The sequence below is a fragment of the Hyperoodon ampullatus genome (assembly GCF_949752795.1).
Source record: "Hyperoodon ampullatus genome assembly, chromosome: 13".
Taxonomy (NCBI): Eukaryota; Metazoa; Chordata; class Mammalia; order Artiodactyla; family Ziphiidae; genus Hyperoodon; species Hyperoodon ampullatus.
This window is the reverse complement of record NC_136926.1, coordinates 31125052-31147344: the sequence shown is the minus strand read 5'-3', so window position 1 is coordinate 31147344 and position 22293 is coordinate 31125052. Positions and strand designations below refer to the sequence as shown.

Here is a 22293-nt window from a genome sequence, read left to right as displayed (position 1 = left end):
ATAGAAAAGTGAACTAGCCAAGAGGGGGTTCTGATGAAATGGCCCAGTCATATCACACTAGCACAAGGTCCATCTGGCAATAGATCCTACCTATGCCTAAAAAACTTTCAGCAAATCTTTTAGTGCCTTACTCTTTTTTTTTTTTAATTTATTTTTGGCTGCGTTGGGTCTTCATTGCTGTGCATGGGCTTTCTCTAGTTGCGGCGAGTGGGGACTACTCTTCATTGCGGTGAGTGGGCTTCTCATTGCAGTGGCTTCTTTGTTGTGGAGCACGGGCTCTAGGCGCATGGGCTCAGTACTTGTGGCACACGGACTTAGCTGTTCCGCGGCATGTGGGATCTTTCCGGACCAGGGCTCGAACCCGTGTCCCCTGCATTGGCAGGCAAACTCCCAACCACTGTGCCACCAGGGAAGTCCTTAATACCTTACTCTTAAATATGGACAGCCAGTGATTACCTGACCTTTGAGAAAGGTCTCTAATATGGAAGGCAAAGAGCAGAACAAGCAAATTGAAAAGTAGAAACGTGGAGGACATGATAAGGCCAAGAGAAACTTCAAAAAAAAAAAAAAGAAAGAAAGAAATATTACCTTCCCCAAAGAGATGAGAGTTTCTTGCAGCCATGAAACAAAAACTGAAGGGTTGCTAAATAAGGAACAGTTAACAAATTTAAAAATAGAAACAAAAAAAGCTCTTGGAAATTAATAATATGGTAGCAGAAATGAAAAATGGAGTATGGAGGGTTAAAGATAAAGTTGAGGAAATCTCCCAGAGACTAGGAAGCAAAAGACAAAGGTGGAGGAGGGGAAATGAGAAAAAAGAAGATTAATTCAGGAGATCCAGTATTATCTTAACAAGAGTTCTTAGAAGACAGAACAGTGAAAACATAGGACATTATCAAATAAATAAAACCAGGAATTTTCTCAGAACTGAAGGAACGTGGATCTTCAGATTGAAAGAGCAATTGAATGCTCAGCACAATGGATGTTAAAAGACCAAGATCAAAATTCATTATCCTGGGATTTCAGAACAATAGAGGCAAAGAATGTCCTCAAGCTTACGGAGAGAAAAAGCAAGTTCCATATAAAGGTAAAAAATCAGAATGGCATCAGACTTCAATAACAACGCTAGAATCTAGAAGATAATGATGATGCCTTCAAAACTGGAGGGAAAATTATTTTATATCAAGAGTAAATATTAATCAAGTGAGGATAGAATAAAGATATTTTCTGACATGGAAAAAATCTCAGAATATTTACTGTTTCTTAGGAATCTCCTGGAGGTGGTGTTTCAACAAAATGAGGGAGTGAACCAAAAAAGAAGATAAAAGGTCTAAAGAATCCACAGAATTGAGGGAAGGCTATTTCTAGGATGATAGGATAAACGGAGACGTCAAGATGACACCTGGGAAGCAAATCTAGACAGCAACCAGTCCATTTTAGAGCAAGTTAGAAGGCTTGGAGAAAGGAGTTTAACAAAAAAATGGTCGTATATTGAATTGAAGAGATCTGTAGTTGGAGCAGGATGGGGGATTAATTAAAGATGAGTATGTAGAAAACCGAGTAAGTGAAAAGTCAAGATAATTAACTCTCTGGGATAAAATAAACTTGTGTAAGAATGGAAATTTTGTTATGGTGTACTACTTGGTTCAACATTTATATTAATCATAATGACACACAAAAAATAATATGTCTATCTTGGAAAGTTAGGAGGAGGGGGAAGTGTATGTGTATGGGAGGAGAGGGATGGAGTTGGTAAAAGAGAGCTGAATTGTGTTTTCCATTGTAAGACAATAGGCAGTGCCTAAAACCGAAAAATACGGAAGCAGCACACTATGTTACTTAAGTATATGGACATAAATATCAGGGACAATTGTTCTTCACCAGCAGCCTTGAAAAGCCATTTGACCTTTTAAAATCATAAACATGTAATTTGATAAAAATTAGTAAACAAAAAGGGAAATTAAATATTAACAGTTAAGATCATGCATAATTTGTTTTCTTTATACATTCTTATATTTCAAGTATTCTGTATTGATGGTTTATTCTTTGATAGTCTAGAAAAGATTTTTCATTATTTAATTCACTGTGAATCTTTATTATTCTTAAATACTTTCATTTGTTAGAAGTTCCTGATTTATAGCATCCTGTTTAATAATGCTTCTTTAAAAAGACATGATATATTTCCTCAGTACCAGAAAACACCATAGTTATGTGTTAGGAATATGGAGACAAATAAAGATCTCACATGAAGTTTATGGTCTAGGATAAGGGGAGAAATGTGTTAATAAATTATAATGTAGATTTACCTATGATAGAACACACTCATGTCACTGGTAGTAGAAGCTCAAAACAAGAAGAGATGTTAGGAAAACAGAATTAATAATACTTGGCCACCTATTTGACGTAGAGTATGAGTGAAAAACGGGAATGTGATGACTCCCCACTTTCTGGTTTCAGTGACTGGGTATACTTTGGTGCCAGTCACTGAGAATGGAAACAAATAAAAGATAAGTGTGCATGTTTAATGAACTCTGGGACCTATTGGTTTCAGCTTTTGTATTGAAATACAGTATATCCAAAGAATATTTGGATATTTGATTTTGAAGCTCAAGAAAAAGGCTGAGAAAGAGCAAGCACGAGAATGAAAATGAATGAGTGGATTGCATAATCGTCATCGCATTCAGAGTGGGTGAGCTCTCCAGGGAGATGATGTAGACCAAAGCATGAATCAAGTGAATCAGGGACAGAGCCCTAGGGAAACAATGTATGGCTTAGATATTTACAGATCTTAAGAGACTCATTTCATTGGACTGACGGTAACGTAATTGTAGGTAGAAGAGTGAAGGGCCAATAAGAAAAACGTAGTCAAGGCCCCAAGGGTAAACATCTTTTCAGGAACTTGACTGTAAAGGAAAGAAGAGAGATTTAGCTAGAGGAGGAGAGTATAGGTTTGAGCAGTTGCTTTTTTTTTAACCTGTGTTTCGTTTCTTTATTGCCATTATTGTTTTAAGGCAAAAGAGACATGAACTGGAAAGATTGGCTTCTAGAAAGGAGCCAATCGAAAAAGAGGTAAGAAATACAGAAAGGAAGAGGAATAAGGAGCAACAAACAAATGAAATGATGACTAACCAGTCGCATCTTGGTTTGTGGAGCCCAAAGCTTTTGAAATTTGTGAGGGCAGGGTTCTTTAAGAAATGAATAAAAAATTAGATATAGGGCCATGTAAGGGGACCATGAAAATGAGAGGCCTTGAAGTTTAAGCTTTAGTAGTTTTAAGTAAACCGATGTCAGTTAGCGATAGTTTAAATCCCAGAGTGATGGGGAACAGGTGATTAAGAGCCTTGGTAGCGATGGTAACCTGAAACAGAGGGGAGATACTTCTTTTGAGACTTCCTGTAGCCTGTACATTCCAGGAGGCCAGGGAGCTTTATACTCTTGTTCATTGATTTATCTGAAGAACTTGGAGCAGTGCTTGTTAATAGGTACTCAGTAAATATTTGTCAAATGTATGATGAAACAGGAAGAAAAATAATGAGATTCAGTGCTAAAATAGCCCAGCTTAAATTTTGAGGAGCAAATTTCTTTGTAGTAGATATGATCAGAAGGGGGATGGTGATGAAAATGGAACTTGAGAGTAATTATGATTTAGAATAAACACTGAGGAATGGAGGCAGAGGAGATGAAGCAGGAGGATATTATGAGTGTGATCAAGAGGAAAATGGTTGAAATAATGCAGTCTACGAAAGGACTGAGTCTTCCTACTGTTTAATGTTGCAGATAGTGAAACTGCTACTTCGTCATGGTGGAAATCCATTTCAAGCTAATAAACATGGGGAGCGTCCAGTGGATGTAGCAGAAACAGAGGAGTTGGAATTGCTGCTAAAAAGAGAGGTGCCTTTATCTGATGATGATGAGAGTTACACAGGTTTGTTCCACATAATCTGCATTCACCTGTTTGACATGATATTTAGTAGAATATTCTACTTTTGCTTTATAATACCTAAAATGTTGAGTACCTTAGGTAATGCTATCTAGCTATTAAGAATGGTGAATTTAGTAACCTAAATTTAGATGTTTGCTACATGTCCTCTGTGTAAATGGAGTCATAATGCTCTCGCCCTATTTCTGTGATTTCTTTTCCCCACAGATTGCTGATGTTACATTCAAGCCTATTGCAGCCTCTCTCCCCATTAATAACTACCACCACTGCTATACACTACCACCACTAGCTATCCCACATCTTGAGTTCTTTTAATTCTTTTATAAATTAGAGCACCACTAACCAAACTCTTCCTGGCATTAATGAGTCATCTTTGCATTTTTATTTTTACAATTTAGGTGGTTGAACTCTGGTCATTGTTGTAAAATAGAGGCACAATTTTACAGTCACAGTTTTAAAAAGGAAAGACCCGTGAAGAATATTTCATAAAACTTTTGGTATACTCAGTTTAAAAAAATAAACGTAAACAATTAAAAAAATATAACAGAGAAAAACTTTCCTGTGTTGAAGAAAGTCTTTTGTGTACAGATTGGAAGGTTTCACCATGTTTCAGGCAAAAATCAGTGGAAAACAATTCAATAAGTCTCATAACTGGCCATATCTTTACAAAATTATAAACAATTCCTATAAGCAATTAGGTAATAATACTACTTTTATATTATTTATAAATAAAATGAAACCATACTCATTTAATCTCAGCCATTGCCAGAGGGCAATAGGACAACATCTGTACTTTTAAAAGAGAAAGGTCTACCATTTACTTTTTTTTAATTGAGGTATAATTGACATATAATATTGTATTAGTTTCACATGTACAACATAATGATTTGTATACACTGAAACATGGTCACTACAATAATTTTAGTTAGTAATGGTCGCCATACGTAGTTAAAAAGTTTTTTCTTTCTTTCTTGTAATGAGAACTTTTAAGATCTACTCTCTTAGCAGCTTTCAAATGTGCAATGCATTAAGCACAGTCACCATGTACAGTACATCCTCATGACTTATTTATTTTATAACTGGAAGTTTGTGCCTTGTGACCCCCTTCACCCATTTAACACCCCCCATCTCTGACAACCACCAGTCTGTTCTCTCTATTGATGAGCTTGGTGTTTGTTTGTTTTTTAGACTACACATGTGAGATCATAGAGTATTTGTCTTTCCCTGTCTGACTTATTTCACTTAGCATAATGCCCTCAAGGTCCATCCATATTGTCTCAGATGACAATATTGTGTTCTTTTTATGGCTGAATAATATTTCATTGTGTATATGTACCGCATCTTCTTTATCCATTTATCCATTGATGGACACTTAGGTTGTTTCCATATCTTGGCTATTGGAAATAATGCTGCAGTGATCGTGGAGGTGCATATATTTTTTCAAATTGGTGTTTTCATTTTCTTTGGATAAATAACCAGAAGTGGAATTGGTGGATTACATGGCAGTTCTATTTTTCATTTTTTGAGGAACCTCCATCCTGTTTTTTTTTATAGTGGCTACACCAATTTACATTCCCACCAATGGTGCAAAAGGGTTCCTTTTTCTCCACATGCTCAAGCCAACACTTGAAATTTCTTGTCTTTTTGATAATAGGTGTTCTGACAGGTATGAGGTGATATTGCATTGTGGTTTTGATTTCCATTTCCCTGATGATTAGTGATGTTGAGCATCTTTTCATGTGTTTGTTGGCCATCTATACGTCTTCTTTGGGAAAATGTTTATTCAGATCCTCTGCCCAATTTTTAAATTGGATTGTTTGTTTGCTATTGAGTTGTATGATACCAGTTTTTTATGTATTTTGGATATTAACCCCTTATCAGATAACATGATTTGCAAAGATTTCCTCCCATTCGGTAGGTTGCCTTTTCATTTTGTTGATGATTTTCTTCGCTGTGCAGAAGTTTAAATCTCAGTATTTTATTATGAAAATGTTCAAACACACAGCAAAATTTGGAGAATTGTACAATGAACCCCCTGTACCCACCAGCTATGTTTTGCAGTTCTTAACTGTTTGCTATATTTCCTTTATTACATTATCACATATCTATTGATCTACCCATCAATTCTTTTTTTTTGCTGCATTTCAGAATAAGTTGTGGACATCTCTAAATAATTTAACATGCATTTCATTATAGCTAGAGTTCAGTTTTTGTATATGATTTTTAGGTAATATTTACATTTGTGAAATTAATAATTCTTTAATAAAACATTCCATGAGCTTTTAAGAAATGCATAGACCTTGTATAATCCAACCTTATCAAGATACAGCGTATTTCCAATACTCCAGGAAGTTCCTTATGCCCCTTCCTAGTCAGTGCCCACCCCTACCTGATCATTTACAACCCTCATGGTAAAGATGATTAGACAAGAATCACTAAAGGCTGGTAAATCTAGGGAGAATTCTTTTTTTATAAGAGCAGATATTTACATGACCTTTTCACATTACAAGAGAGGAGGAAAAAAAAAACAATGATTATATGGTAGAGAAATCCAGCACCACCTGGACCTAATGATCAAAATCAACATCATCAAAGGAGAGACAGATGAATATCATGTGCCTCTACATGTGGTACCCCTTGAAGGATAGAACATCACTTGTAGCATTCTGGCTGAGAATGTATAATCATGAGGAATGTTCTGCTTCTTTTTAAAAGCCACTGTCACCAAAGATCAAGAAATGTCAGTGTCATGAACCAGTAAATGCAATAGAAATGTTCCAGGCTATCCAAAGAGGTAATAATCAAAGGCAATACCTGCTCCACGACTGTTTTCTGTCCTGGAGGGGGGGAAAGATTATAAAAGATATTATTAGATCATTTAGCAAGGAATATGGACAGTAGATTAGTGTTGTATCAGTGTAAATTTATGAAGTCGACAACTGAACTGTGGTAACAAGAGAATATCTGTATGTCTTGGGAAATATTAAAGTATATAGGAATAAAGAGCCATGATATATGTAATCTACCCTCATATAGTTCAGGGACACAAATGTATTTATACACACGTGTATATATAGAGAGAAAGTAAATTATAACACAAGAGAGCAAAACGTTAACAGGAGGAAAACCTGGGTAAAGGATATATAGTGTTCATTATTTTTTATTTTTGTAACTTTTTGTGAGTTTGAAATTATTTCCAAATAAAATCGAAAATATACAAATACATAAAATTTTTTTGCTTTGTCCATTGAAAAGATCTAAAACTGACTAAGACAGTAACAGTAATCATTCTTAGTACCCAGATTATAATCAGGAAATATTTTCTCCTAAAAGAAAACCAAGATTTCTTGAAAAAATGGGTGATGCTAAGTCTAGGGCAGGAAATATGTAAGATGAGCTTGGAACATCTTGTCATTTCAGATTTCAGGTCTTGTCAGAGGCTTAGGAGACAACTTGAACAGTTCCCCACTGGCCAAAAATGCAATAGTTTGAGTTTCATTAAGGGTGTTAATTGCAAAGATTTGAAACCCATCAAATATGTTTAAACCCATGAGTCTATGATGATAAATTTTTTAATTTATCATGGTCATCAGAGAACCAATTTGTTATCTTAAAAATCAGGCAAAAAAGAGGAAAAAAAGCAGTCATTTATTTCACCTTCATATTCATATATGAATTCTTGTCACTGGGTAACCTCATTATGGGTGAGGAGAAGTGTTTTTTATAAGATTAATCCAGCTAAAAGAGTGAAAAGAAAGACTGACCATTTTGCAACCCCCTGTTAGTTAATGTATGGGAGCATTGAGGATCAACAGTTGCTAACATTAAATTAAAAAGAGAAAGAAAGAAGGCATTGCCTGCCCTTGCTGAAATGCCCCTCTCCTCCACTCCCCAGTCCTCAGGATCCAGCTGCCATTTGCAGGAAATACCCAGACAGGGGAGCATGCTGAGCTGCACCAAGCAACATTCAGACCATAGGAAACCCCAACAGCATCGTTTCCCAACAGATAAATTGTACGAAAATAAGAAGAACCTGTAGAAAATAATAAAAATTACTCAAGTGGCATATCACACTTTCAAAAATGGGCAAGACTAAAATATTAAGCATGTATTTAACAGGTAATTTATACTTCAGGGGAATTTTGTACAAAACTCAGTTAAGGGCTTCCCTGGTGGCGCAGTGGTTAAGAATCTGCCTGCCAGTGCAGGGCACGCGGGTTCGAGCCCTGGTCCGGGAAGATCCCTCATGCCGCAGAGCAACTAAGCCCGTGCGCCACAACTACTGAGCCTGCGCTCTAGAGCCCGCGAGCCACAATTACTGAACCCGCGTGTCCCAACTACTGAAGCCTGGGCGCCTAGAGCCAGTACTCTGCGGGGAGAGGGGAATAAAAAGAGAAAAATGTAATGTTGGTTAAAGGGTTGATAAAGCAGTATATTGTAGTGGGAATGGTAATGATGGAGCTAAAGCTATAGGCAAAATTGTAAAGGTGGCAGCTTTCCTTTTAGTATGTATTTTCACTCCTTCACCCTCCAATAAATGTAAACTAAAGTGTTTGGTACGTAGACATTGCTTGATAAATATTTGTTGAATTGTGGGGGACGGGTAACTGGCCCTAAGGGATTATGCCAGAATCCTCCATCCCCCACAGATTCAAGGAGTAGCTGGGCTGAGTTTGTCCATTACTGAGACTGGAGAGGTTGGAGAAGACCTAGTCCAGCAACAGGGAGGTCTCCTCCTGGTGCTTCAGTGCTGACTGGCAGGCCCGGGGGAGCCCACTTTCCCTTCCACTGCTTGCAAAGAGCTGCCTCTTGGACTACTTCAATTTCAACAGCGACAACAAAAGGAGTACTTAAGAAAATTCAAGGACAGCGCAAAGGCTTTTTGGAGCTAATAAATAAAAAACATGATTATATAATCAGACAACACAGTAGATGAGCTGAAGTGGGACTTAAATGATTAGGCTATAAAATCAAGTAAAACAAATCCTCACAACACAGCAAAAATACAAAGAGAAAGAATCCTGAAAGAAGAGATAAGATAAAAGACTTAGGGAATAGATCTAGGAGCTCTAGCAGATCTTTTTTCTTCTTAATTGGAGTATAGTTGCTTTACAATGTTGTGTTAGTTCTGCTGTGCAACAAAGTGAATCAGTCATATGTATACATATCCACTCTTCTTTAGATTTCCTTCCCATTTAGGTCACCACAGAGCACTGAGTAAGTTCCCTGTGCTATACAGTAGGTTCTCGTTAGTTATCTATTTTATACATAGTAGTGTGTATATATCAATCCTAATCTCCCAATTCATCCTACCCCCCCTTCCCTGCTTGGTAACTAAGTTTGTTCTCTGCACCTGTGACTCTATTTCTGCTTTGCAAATAAGTTCATCTGTACCATTTTTCTAGATTCCACGTGCAAGCAATATTATACATTTGTTTTTTTCTTTCTGACTTACTTCACTCTGTATGACAATCTGTAGGTCCATCCACATCTCTGAAAATGGCACTATTTCATTATTTTTTATGGTTGAGTAATATTCCATTGTGTATATGTACCACATCTTTATCCATTCCTCTGTCAATGTACATTTAGGTTGCTTCCATGTCCTGGCTATAGTAGGAGCTCTAACAGGTTTAGCATATGAATAATAGCTAGTTATGGGAATTTAAAAGGGAAAAAAAGAAACAGGTGGAGAATAGTCCATAATTATACAAATAGAAAAAAATGTTCCTGAGCTGAAGCAAGCCCGAGTCTATCAATTATGAAGCTTAGTGAGCTCCAGGTGGATTGATGGAAGAAGCATGTACGTATACCCCTAGACATATTTTGATCAAATTCCTTGTACATTCTGAGTGTAGCAAGGAATTACAAGGAAATACAGTCGCATTGGCATTGGACTTCTAACTTACAACAGTGGAAGATAGACTACTGAGAGAAAAGAACTGCAGCATGAGAATTATGTACCTGGCCAAGGTATTGTTCACCTGTTAGGGTAAAGGAAAGATAATTTAGGGGTTTAAAAGCTATATCAATGTATTTTCTTACTTTTTTAAAAAAGAAGTTATGGAAGAATAAACCTACAACTTACAAAAGTGGTTACCTAATAGGAGAAGGGGTTAAAAGAAAGGTATGAATTGTTAGTCTTTTTGAAAAACAGTCTGGCAACAGCTAACAAAATACAAGGGCTCTTACCTTTTAGAGAAATATACTGAAATATTTCTGGATGAAATGATACCATGAATGGGATGTGCTTCAAAATGATACAGGAGTAGGATGAATAGAGGTATGGGTTGGCCAGAGATTGATGGCTATTGGAGCTGAGTGATGAAAACATGGGGGATCAGTGTAACATTCTGTCTACTTTTGTGTAAAGTCAAAATTTACCATTATAAATACAACTTTAAAAAATACTTATGCTCCTTAATATAGTAGTCATACTTCTGGGAATATCTCATGTTTATTACAACTGTTTTCAGTGGCAAAAGAAAAAATGTATAGTCATACAGGGGATCAGTTGCATAAATCAAGGTATATTGCCACACCACAGACTGTTGTACAGCCATGAAAAGGTGTATCTTAACACTGTACCAGTTACTTGGAGAGATTTTCGTAAGATATTGTTGAGTCAGAACAGTCAAGATGAAGGATCATAATATCTCATTTCTGTAAAATGAACAATGTTTTAAAAATCTGTATGTTTGTATATGCACACATATTTGTGTAAAATTTTATAAACGTGGAGTAAAATCTGGAAGGATGTATTTCAGGCTGCTAATGAGGCATGTGTTGGGGGTCAAGTGGCAGAGGAAGGGATAACTTGGGTGGAGGGAAAGGAGGTAGAGCTGGACACAGTCGTGTGATAATATTTTTGTACACATAAATATACAGGACTCTACAAAATCTCTTGCCCTGCACCACTGTTTATTTAATCCCCATTCCCTTCCCTTCACAACTAAGTTTCTTAAAGTGCATTGTGGTGCACTTGGAAGTACCTTCCATCCAGTCTGTGTTTACTAACATCGCACATGATCTTCCAACAACAAACCCCCCTTAGCTGTCTTTTTAGTCTCTCTGTGGGATTTGACAGTGTTGACTGTGTTCTTCCTAAAATTCTCTGGTCCTGGTTTCAGAGAGGCAGTTCTCTCCTGACTTTTTCTCCTGGAAGATAATTCTCTTCCAGCTTCTCAGACTGTTCCTTCTCAGGTTCCTTCCAGATCTCATCTCTTCGTTTCTTCCTCATTCTCTTCCCATACACCCCTGTGTTTATTTTTCTAAAGATTTACTTTCTGGAACCCTCTTCTCATACCAGATAATCTCCCAAATAAAGTTCACCCACACTTAACAGCTTTAACTACCATCTATGTTGTGAAGCCTTTTAAATATCTCTTTATTCCATACCTTTTGCTTACGCTTCATGCGTATATATTTAACTGCTCTCCGGATGTTACCACTTAGAATTACGACAGAAATCAGTGTACCTGGAATGAACTACTTTTTTCCCATTTACACTCCTCTTCTTGTTTTTCCTGTCTCATCATTCAGCTATATGTATGTCCTGAACTTGATAGTTATCCTAAATTCGTCTTCCTCCTTTTTCTTCAGGTCAATTAGTCTACAACTGTGTTTGTGCACCCATGATGTGTTAGGCATTGTTTAAGCACTGGAGATCTAGCTGATTAAGAAAGTGGAGATACTAACATAATCATCCCCTAACCCTTGTCACTTCTTATTTTCAAAATATTTGTAAATCAATCTACCAGTTGCAAGCTGAAAGTCATTTGAACATCTTTGCGCTATGTGAAATCAGGATTATAATAGCTGAATTACATAGGCTTCCGCAAGAAGGTAAGAAAATAAGATTTGAAAAATAGGAACATTTCATATGGTATGTTAATACTCCCATTTATTATGGCTACAAACTCTGCAATCTTGGTCTCTTCAGAAAACAGTAGCTGTGAAAAGCAGCTTTGGTTAAAAATCTTTCTATGAGAAAGCAGTGCTGCAGTAAGTTTTTCCCATGGAAGAAGTTAGGTATCTTATTTGAACTTACATGTTTCATTAGAGTGAAACACATCTTTTAGAATCTTTTTTGATTATCACCGATATTGTTTCATGTGTTCATCAGCTATGTATTGATTTTTCAGCATACTTATTTTCCTCATGGTGAATGTGCCTGAATTATTGCTTGATCAAAATCCCTCAAGGAATGATTCAAAAATCATCAGTAAAAATCATCCGTAAGTATCATACAAAGATTTTGAAGTTGCTGAAAAAGACTGATAAAAATACCCAAATTTATTGTTTAATTTACATGAGGTCCTTATTAAACTTAACATCATCTAATCTAAATTCAGAATGTGTTAATATTTAATCAAGTATTCATTTTACTGCCCATAGACATTTGTACATATAAAGCCTGATAGCATTGTTACCCATCTTGTATGTTATGTCATCCATGTGACAGATACACTTTAAGTGTTGCAATAAACAATTGGCAGAGTGGCCTTAAGTTCATGGACCACACTGAGTAGCCATTTTATGTTGTGCATATTAGACATTTATGATATTGTTGCAGGAAATACAAGTCCTGGTTACTACAGCTTATTTGTATACAAATGTGTGGCACTTTTAAATTTGCATAATTCTTTAGTTGTTTTCCCCCAACCTCTGCCCTTTTTCCACAGTCTTATTCCACATTACCTTCCTGACAGAATTCTATCTAATAATAGTGTTTGCTACAAATAATTGCTTCTTGCTACCCTGCTGAAAACTCAGTCATATTCAGAGAGCCAGACCATGCTCATACACCATAATTATGCTCTCCGGATGTTACCACTAATTATTTATGGTAACAGAGGTGTAATTATGGTAACAGAGGTGTCACACAGCGCCTCCCCCTATACTTTCTGACACTCCTTAACTGCCAAAGTAGAGATTCTGCTGCAAGTTTGCAGACCCTGGTTTTATTACTTAAACACAGTGCCCAGTGGGCAAAGTTGAAAATGCCAGGCATTGTTAAAATAATTATTCATCCTTTTCTTATCTTACCTTGACTGCCAATAATCTGGCCATGTTTATTAAGCATCTGCTATACACTTTCCTCACTTGCATGCTTCAGCTTAAGCAAGGAAATGCTCCATCATAATAAATAGACAAGCTCCATTTAGAGTCTACCATAAGACAGATTAGGAAACTCTTTAAAAGACTGTGATATGTTGTTACCCTCTAGTGTTTACTGAGTGCATTTCTGTGTCATAAAATACACAAGATGACCAGTATTTTGAAGCCTTATTTTCTTAATGTTAAAACAATAGATTGTAACTATTCTAAATATATTGTCATATTTGGTAAACTCATATCCTCAGTTTTGTATTTCAGGAGCTATGAAAATATGACTGTTGATACATGCACATATGGAATTATAACAGTTAATAAATCAAGAGGTACAAAAAACAATTATTTAAGTCAAAATATACCAGAAATTTTTATTAAATGGATTATGTAATGTTAACAGTTTAACTATAAGTAGGAAGGAGCATCACCTTTGGAAGTTTTAAAGCAAACTTTTTAACCTTGGAAGCATAAACACTACAGGTAGAAATTAGTAGCATAAGCACCATAGTTGGTGTTCAGCACCCTTTATTTTTCACGTATATGTCACTGTAGTATTGATGCTTACAAGAAATGAAAAGACACTTAAATATCCATGATGTGCAGAGGGCTGAGCCTACAGCGTGATAAGCAATGAGATATTCTTTAATTTAATTATCAATTAAATTCTGGGACTTCCCTGGTGGCACAGTGGTTAAGACTCCACACTCCCAATGCAGGGGGCCCAGGTTCGATCCCTGGTCAGGGAACTAGATCCCACATTCATGCCACAACTAAGAGTTCACATGCCACAACTAAGGAGCCTGCAAGCTGCAACTAAGACCTGGTGCAACCAAATAAATAAGTTTAAAAAAAAAGGAAAAAAAAAATTCTATCACTGTGTTTTGCATACTCTGCTTTTTCTCCTCTGCTTTGTGACATATGGTGCACTTTATACACAGAGTTCTGATTTTACTTTTTCAAACTTTTTTCTAAATATCACCAGCTACTTCTACCTGAAACTTAAACAACCAAAACCCCTACAGTCCTCTTATTTGAAAACCAGTACTTTAAAATCAATACAGATTTTATCATGTGTTTTATGTGGCTTCATTATATCAACCTAATTCTAAAGCTTAAGAATTTTAAATTCAAAGTTGAGTGTTTTTTTTTAAGAAAATTTTATATGTCAAATTTTGTTAAGTAGAGAAAAAGGGAAAGAAATTATGAATACCTAAATTACCATACTATAAGCATTTACTCTTTAGTAGTGTCTATAAAAATTACATAGTTCTATATTTTTTCCTTGTTCATGTATCAGAAAAATAAATGGGAAATTGTGACTGCAGCTGGGATGTTCTTTGGATGCAAATGAATATGTCTTTAAATTTTTATGTTACATAAAATAATAGTCTTCTAAATATCTCTCTTTGAATTTTATGTAAATATAGTAGTCAAGAAATTTTGAGTGTTTGCCCAAAATATGTAAAATTGCTTATTGCAAATACCAAAACTAATAGATTTTTTGTTAAAAATATTTTAGCTTGATGGTTTTCCTTAAAAACTGAATTTGTACCAGTGCCTAGCAACTTAAAGTGAGTCTGTCACATAATTATAGTCCTTGAGATATTGCTGAATAAGACTTAAAGCTCTATGAAGGGTACATTTGGGCAGAACCCTTTAAAAAAGACCTTTGACTTTAAAATATATATGCATACAGTTAAATGAGTTTAGCCTTAGCTATGTCATCCTGTTTTATCTAGTCATGGTTTGAAGGACCTCCATGTAATATATATATATGTATGTATGTGTGTGTGTATATATATATATATAGATAGGTAGATAGAGATAAGTATCTATTTTTCTATCTATCTATCTATATATATATAGATGGAATAGCCGAGACTGGGTGATTTTTGTCAGTTTCCTATAGTGACATCAAAATTTTTGTAGTGATACCAATCATATTTTTCAGAGGGGGAAAATCTTGATTAATTTATACTTTATAGAATTCGTTTCTGTGTTACTGACATGTTGGTAGAAAGGCCATGCATAACTAATAGAGGAAGTGTGAAGAGTGGTGTGATACTTGATTTTACTTTTTATGTAAATTTTGCTTTTAGACATAGTATTTTCAATTATTGATTATATTCTCTTCCCTCTCCAGCTCACCTCTAAATTCTTAGCTATAACTCTCTTATCTATATCTGTTACTTTAGAAATACGTGAAAATATGTTCTCATATGGCATACTTCCAAATAAATGTATGACTACTTTTCTCCTGTATAGTAGAATTAAAATATCTAACTTTACTTAGGAAAATTGAGGTTTAGAAATGGAGATTTAGAAGAAACTGTATACAGTTACCCAATATTTTATTTTCCTGTCTCTAAGCTGCATTTCTCAGTCAATTTAGGGATATAAAAGCTGCAAAGATTTGTTTCCTAAAATGCAGGTGTTTTTTTCTAATGTTACTTCCTTAGCTAGGTAACATAAATACGTTATATAATCAATTTTTAAATATATTAGTTGTGGTTAGTGGACTATTGCAAAGCAGAAGAACAACCCAAATAGGCATAAGAGAAGCCTGCCTCAGTTGTGAACTACCCCTGTCAGTGGAGCCCCGGAGACACTGAAACTCAGAGAAGACTGCAGTTAGAGAGGACCATGGACCACTCGTGCAGGGGTACACCTGCTGTAGAGGTCCTCCACAAAACTGCTGGAGAAACAAGTTTTCCCCTTTATCAGTATAAAAAGAAATCCAGAGGAAAATCAACTGAATGAAAACAAGAAGGGCCAAAATGAACAAGCACAACAGCTGATTTGGAGAATGTAAATTACATAGGAAGCAGAAGGGTAAGTTCTTCTCAGTTTGCGTGGAGACACTGGGGGTGGGGGGCAGTCGATCCACTAACCATAACAAAAGGCCACCCTGAAAAAGTCGACAAGGGAAGTCCTTGAAATTCAAAATGTTTATCATTACTGAAAGTAAATATTCCATATAGGACTAAAGAATAGACTGGACATCACTGAAGATCTAATTTGAGATCTATGAGAAGGACAACATATGAAACATTAAAAAAAATACATTGGAAATATGAGAAAAATGGTACAAACAAACAGACAAAAAACATACCCAGGATATGCAGTATTCATTTTACAAAAAAGAGCAAATGTTGGGAGAAAGTAATTTTTTTAATGGAAGAAGATGTCCCTTAGCTGAAGAAAGAGGGTAATTTTACTTAAAAGCAAAACAAAAAGCAAGGAAAGGATACATTTACATGTATATAGATGTATCCACATCTAGATACATCATGACTTCAAGGATAAAGATTATTTAAAATCTTATAAACACCCTCAGAGGTAAACATGTTACCTACAGAAGAAGGAGAGGGAATCCGATTTCTTGTTCTTAAAGATGTGAGAAGACTGTGTAGCTACAGTCACAACGTTCTGTGAAAATTATTTTGAACCTAGAATTCCATTCCCAACCTGTCACTCAAGTGCAAGGGCTAAAGAAAAACATCATTAGACATACTTTCTATTCTCTTTCTGAAAAAATTGTTCAAATATATTACTTTGCAGTGACACAAAATACAAGTCTAAGAGGAAAATATGAAGACTAACTACGGATTTTGATGAAAAATTTGCAAGTGACAGCAATGAGCAGTTGGCATATTTTAGGACAAAATGTCAGCTTTGTGAAGAATGTTATCAAGAAAAGAGTAGATTACAATATACATAGTGTATGAATTAGATTCTGAGAATTCACTGTGTCATGGTATTGATAATATGAAGATGAACAAGACAGAAGGCAAAAACCTCAAGGGAAAATAAGCTGTATATACAAGTCGCAGGCTAAATATTGACAGAAAGCAAGCTAAAATGTGGTCTGAGTTGGGGGTGCTCATGGAGTATAAGCGTGCTTTCTGAAATGACAGTAGTAAACCACCTTGGTCAGGGAATTTAGAAGAGCCAAGAGGACAGACTTGAGGTTCAGAAATTCTGTTCACTTTATTATTTCTAAGTTAGTTAAATTCAAATAAAATCAAATGTAATACTTTAAGTTATGAAGAATGATTCTCTTGAGTGATGGGACTATATTATAGTTGGCTTTTCTTTACCCATCTCTATATTTTCCTGGTTTTCTAACATTAACTGTTCTTTACTTTTGTAATAAAAGAATAATAAATACTATTTGAAAATGAAACAAAAACAATGTTAATAAATGAAGATCACTGAAGAAGTTTATCTTAGGACTTTTTTATGCATTAGCGCATCTCTGAATAAAAATGATATATATAAACACAATTCCAATATTTTTTTAAGTACTATTCCTGTTGTCAAAAGAATTCATAATTCTGATTGAGTACGTTACACCAAAAAAAAAAAAGCAGGCTTTCAAACATTGTAGAGTTTTTGGCAACGGAAATCAAGCCAAAACCATCATTTTTTCCCCACTGTTTGGAGTGCTGTATTAATTTAATCATAAGAGCTCATATTTTAGTGCTCCTATAGTATTATCTCGGTTTCAGCCCTGGATCTCAAGTTGTGGGCAAGTTAGTTAACCTGTACATGCTTACGTTCCACATCTGTAAAATAGGAGTTACAGTACATACAGCTCCTGAGTACATACAGTACTTACAGTGGTGTGGTAAATAAAGGTTAAATGAGTTAGTATACAAAGACACATAGGCTATTGACTGGCACAGAGTAAGCACTTGATAAATGTTTCCTTTAAAAACAGTGAAAACCTGAAATAAAGTTATCATATTAGATATGTCCAGTTATTTAAAATGGAACATTCAGGACCATCCTTTATATGATATTGCAGTCTTATAATCTTTAAAATGTCATTTTTATTTACCATCGTAAAGATGAAAACTCTAATCAAGTTCACTGGTTTATATAATAATTTAAAGTAGTCAAGACGGCTTTTTTCCTTTATTTTTTTTTCTAGCTTTATTGAGATAATTGACATAACATTGTATAAGTTTAAGGTGTAAGTGTAAGTTTTGATATATGTATATATTGCAAAGTGATTACCACAGTAAAGTTAGTTGACACATCCATCACCTAACCTGATTACAATTTTGTGTGTGTGTGTGTGTGTGTGTGTTGTAAGAATGTTTAAAATCTACCCTTAGCAACTTTCAGGTATACAATACAGTATTGTTAACTGTAGTCACCTTGCTGGTATGATTTTTTTGTTTTTTGCCATAGAGCCTACAGTTAACTAATTTACTGTCTTTAATGAAAGAGTATCTTATCATATGTATTCCTGAAAATGTGCTTACATATTACCTGATTTTATACTCAGAAAATTATTTATTTTCAAACTCCCTAAGTATAGTGTATATGTTATGGTGGGGGGGGGTTAATTCTGTACATTGCATGATATAGTCATTGTTGAAAACATTTTTAAATAGATTAATTGTATGCAAATTAATGTTTTTAGTTTCAATATAGATTTTTTTTTTTTTTTTTTTTTTTTTTTGCGGTACGCAGGCCTCTCACTGTTGTGGCCTCTCCCGTTGCGGAGCACAGGCTCCGGACGCGCAGGCTCAGCAGCCATGGCTCATGGGCCTAGCCGCTCCGCGGCATGTGGGATCTTCCCGGACCGGGGCACAAACCCGTGTCCCCTGCATCGGCAGGCGGCCTCTCAACCACTGCGCCACCAGGGAAGCCCAATATAGAAATTTTTAATTTTTAATCTCTATAGTGAAAGTACAGAGCAGAAAGAGGAGTAGTATTACGAACCCATGTATACTTATTACCCACTTTTAATCATTACCACCTTATGGCCAGTCTTGTTTTGTTCTATCCATTCTTCCCTATCCCATCATTCTGAAGTCATTTTATTAGAAAATATTTTAGTAGGTACCTCTTAAAAGATAGGAATTTAAAAAAAACTTAATATCATTATCATACCTAAGCTAACTAAACTGGATTACTAGTAAATATTTGGTTATTGTTCCAAGTTCTCATTGCCTCATAAAATCATAAGTTTTTTTCAACTTTTTCAAAATCTGAATCCAAATGAAGTCCATATATTGCAGTTGGGTGATACATTTGCGTATCTTTTAATCTGTAAATATCCCCTTCCATTCTTATGTTCTTGTATTTTTCTGTTGTTGAAAAAATCATGTGCCTGGCAGTTTTTCCCAAAGTCTGGATTTTGCTCATTGCATCTCCATGATTTTAGTTAAGGAAAACTATTTTCCAAGTATTTTTCTTATCTCAATTTCACATTTTCTTTGTTAACCTACAATGAGTTTAGTGGTAAACTGACTTTAATATTGGAAAGAAAGAGTTGCTTGTGGTGATTACAAAGGGATTTAGCCACAGGTTTAGCAGATTATTTTAATGGTCCTGATCAATTTTCTTAATTTTTGTCAAGACAGAGGTGAACATTAGGCTCCTTTTGAAACTAATTTCTAGCACTTAGTATTGGCATAAACTCTGTATAAGTTATCTAAATATTTTACATGCTAATATTGCCCATAATTTTAAAACCTTATTTTTCATCACTGCTTTTCAAAATGTGACACACTCTAATATATATCTAGTATTTATATGGGTTCTCTAATTTTCCTTTTCTTCACAATTGAACAAACAGTCTTTACTTCAGCTTCTGAAGTAGACTAATTTTTCCTTTTTCATAAAATACAAAATACATATGTACTCAAATAATTGTACAGACACTACACTATATAAAGATGGTGCCATCATTTAAAAGTAAATTTCCGGCTGACTCAAAAATGTTCAGCAGCTGATGTATAAAAGCATGAGCTCAGTATAGGAAGAATATTGGAAGTGTTAGTGCATAAGGTGTGAAAGTGCAGGCTATACAAAATCTAAGGGTGGCTGAAAGCCGTTCAAGTAACAGACCTAATCTCCACGTGACCAGTGATGTGGGAACTGATACCGTGTGGGTGAAGTGGTTGCCACCTCTTCAAAGTGCTGACTTTAAGAAGACATCAGCAATGAATGAGTCAGACAGTAGTAGTAGTCAGTGGCACTTGGACGTTAAACAAAATTGTAAAGTGGATAAATTTGTGTTACATGGTTGGCTTGTTTTTTAACACCTTTAGTGGAGCATAATTGCTTTACAGTGATGTGTTAGTTTCTACTTGTTACATGTTTCTGTTCCTTTCTACAGTCCTCCTGTCTGTCCACCATAAGCACCCCAACTTGATTTCTTGACGTCTTAATCCAGTTCTGAAATCCTCTAGTTGTATACTCATTCTCCATTTATTAAGTAGCTGCACATGCTAGGTATTACAGAAGTCCCTAAGTATAAGTCACAGACTTGTATTTGAAGTATCTGTTGGGTAAGTGAAAAACAGAAACAGAACAGTAGAGTTACCTCACTGGAGGTTACCTTCCCACAAAGAACTCCCAAATTCCGTAAATAGGCCTTTTTATTCTCAGTAAATGCACTACTATCCCTACCATCCTCCATCCCACAAATAGATAATACCTAAGTTTTTTATTCTCCAGGTGTTATAATTTACACAGGTGCTTATTAATAAAGTAGTATACTTTTATAAGTTTACAAGAAGCTGAAGTGTGTGTGTGTGCGCATGCGCATGCATGTATTTAAGCACTTATTCATCCAGAATAGGTGGAATGCATAGGAGATACTGTAGAACAGATAGCCTTCTCTTCGCCCCTTGACTTTCCTGGGAAACGATCTTTGACCTCCCAAATCCCAGTGATCAGAATAGCAGCAATAAAATATACACATCTTTTGGAATGGTTTCAAACCAGTGATGTTCCCAGGGGTAAATGAGAAGTTAACTTTACCTCCTTCCAGATCAATCCAAATAAACATATAAGTAAATACCAATGCAAATGTAGCCTCAAGACAAGTCCCCTACCCAACCTCCTCCCCACAACAGATTCCTACCCCTATGCCCTTCCTAAAATATAAATTCTTGAACTGCACCTCTCCTTGACCAATAATCTAAAATATCTTCTAGTTAGGTAGACGGAAAATAATAAAGAGTAACTGATTAAAGACAAATATATGATATTTAATCTTCAGAATCTAAAATGATACAAAGGAGCTTATTTACAAAACAGAAACAGACTCACAGACATAGAACACAATTTATGGTTACCAAAGGGGAAAGGGGGGGTGGGGTAAATTAGAGGTTGAGATTAACAGATACACACTACTATATTCAAAATAGATAAACAACAAGGATTTACACACAACTATATTCAGTATCTTATAATAACCTATAATGGAAAAGATGGAAAAAAAGAAAAATATATACATATATATATATATAAAACTGAGTTACCTGAAACTAACACAATATTGTAAATCAACTATACTTCAGTTGTTTAAAAAAATAACTGATGAGAATCTACATAAACCTGCATAAAAGTTTGGGGAATAGGAAGTAATACACTGGTATGGCAAATGTGTATAGCAAGAAGGAATGAAAGATGGGAGATGATGTGTAGAACATGCTCTGAAGGCGGATGAAGACACCCCGGGCTATATCCCTTCATGGTGAGGTGACTTTGGACAAGCTACTTATTAGCTCTTACTCTGTTTACATGTCTCTTAAATGGGGATAATAATTGATGGTATTAATAGTTGATGGTAGTAGTAGTAGAGATAGTGCTTCAGATTTTGGGAAGTCTTTTATCCTAGAGGCAGGAACCCTCAGATGAGAAGAAATATGATATGATCTGTAATGCTGGCCACATTGTGGTTTCAGGTGTTAACTGATCTAGGCAAGCACTGGTGAGGACCTGAGCTGAGACAGTGGCCATGGGGATCAAGAGAAGATGGACGTAAGAGATAGTCCAGAGAGTGACACTTGAACGGTTGAATTTGGAAGCTGAGGAATTGAGAGAGTTGCAAAGGACTCTGAGGTTTTTAGTTTGAATTAGTGGGTTGTTGTCATGCCAGAGGTGGGAAAACATTGGCTTTTAGCAGCAAGAGGAAGCAGTTGTGGAAGAGAAAGTAATGAGTTGAATGTTTTCAGTCTTGAATTAGGGTGGTTGAAAGGAGTCCGAGAAATTCCAGGTTAGGCAGTTGAATCTCAGAGGAAAAGTAGAGACTTGGACTTGCCTATAAGTTCTTTAAGTTTAGGGTCATGGTATATTTAGTTTCATTTTGTCATCACCCACTCCCGAAGTATATGTGACATTAGTAGAATGTAGTTATGTTTCCTGAAGATGTGTAATCATTAATATAACCAGACTATTTTAAAAGCCCAGAATCTGTTGATTTTCTTATT

General features: G+C 35.5%; 1 protein-coding gene across 1 annotated transcript in view; it reads left to right on the top strand.

Moving 5' to 3' along the window:
* The window catches only part of ANKRD12 (ankyrin repeat domain 12), a gene marked incomplete at its 3' end in the record, with an annotated part of 109845 nt that overhangs the window by 63485 nt on the left and 24067 nt on the right, over window positions 1-22293 (top strand). The window contains exon 8 of the mRNA XM_079717028.1: window positions 3778-3925. Coding sequence (XP_079573154.1) covers window positions 3778-3925 — 148 coding nt within the window. The remainder of the gene's footprint in view (window positions 1-3777; window positions 3926-22293) is intronic.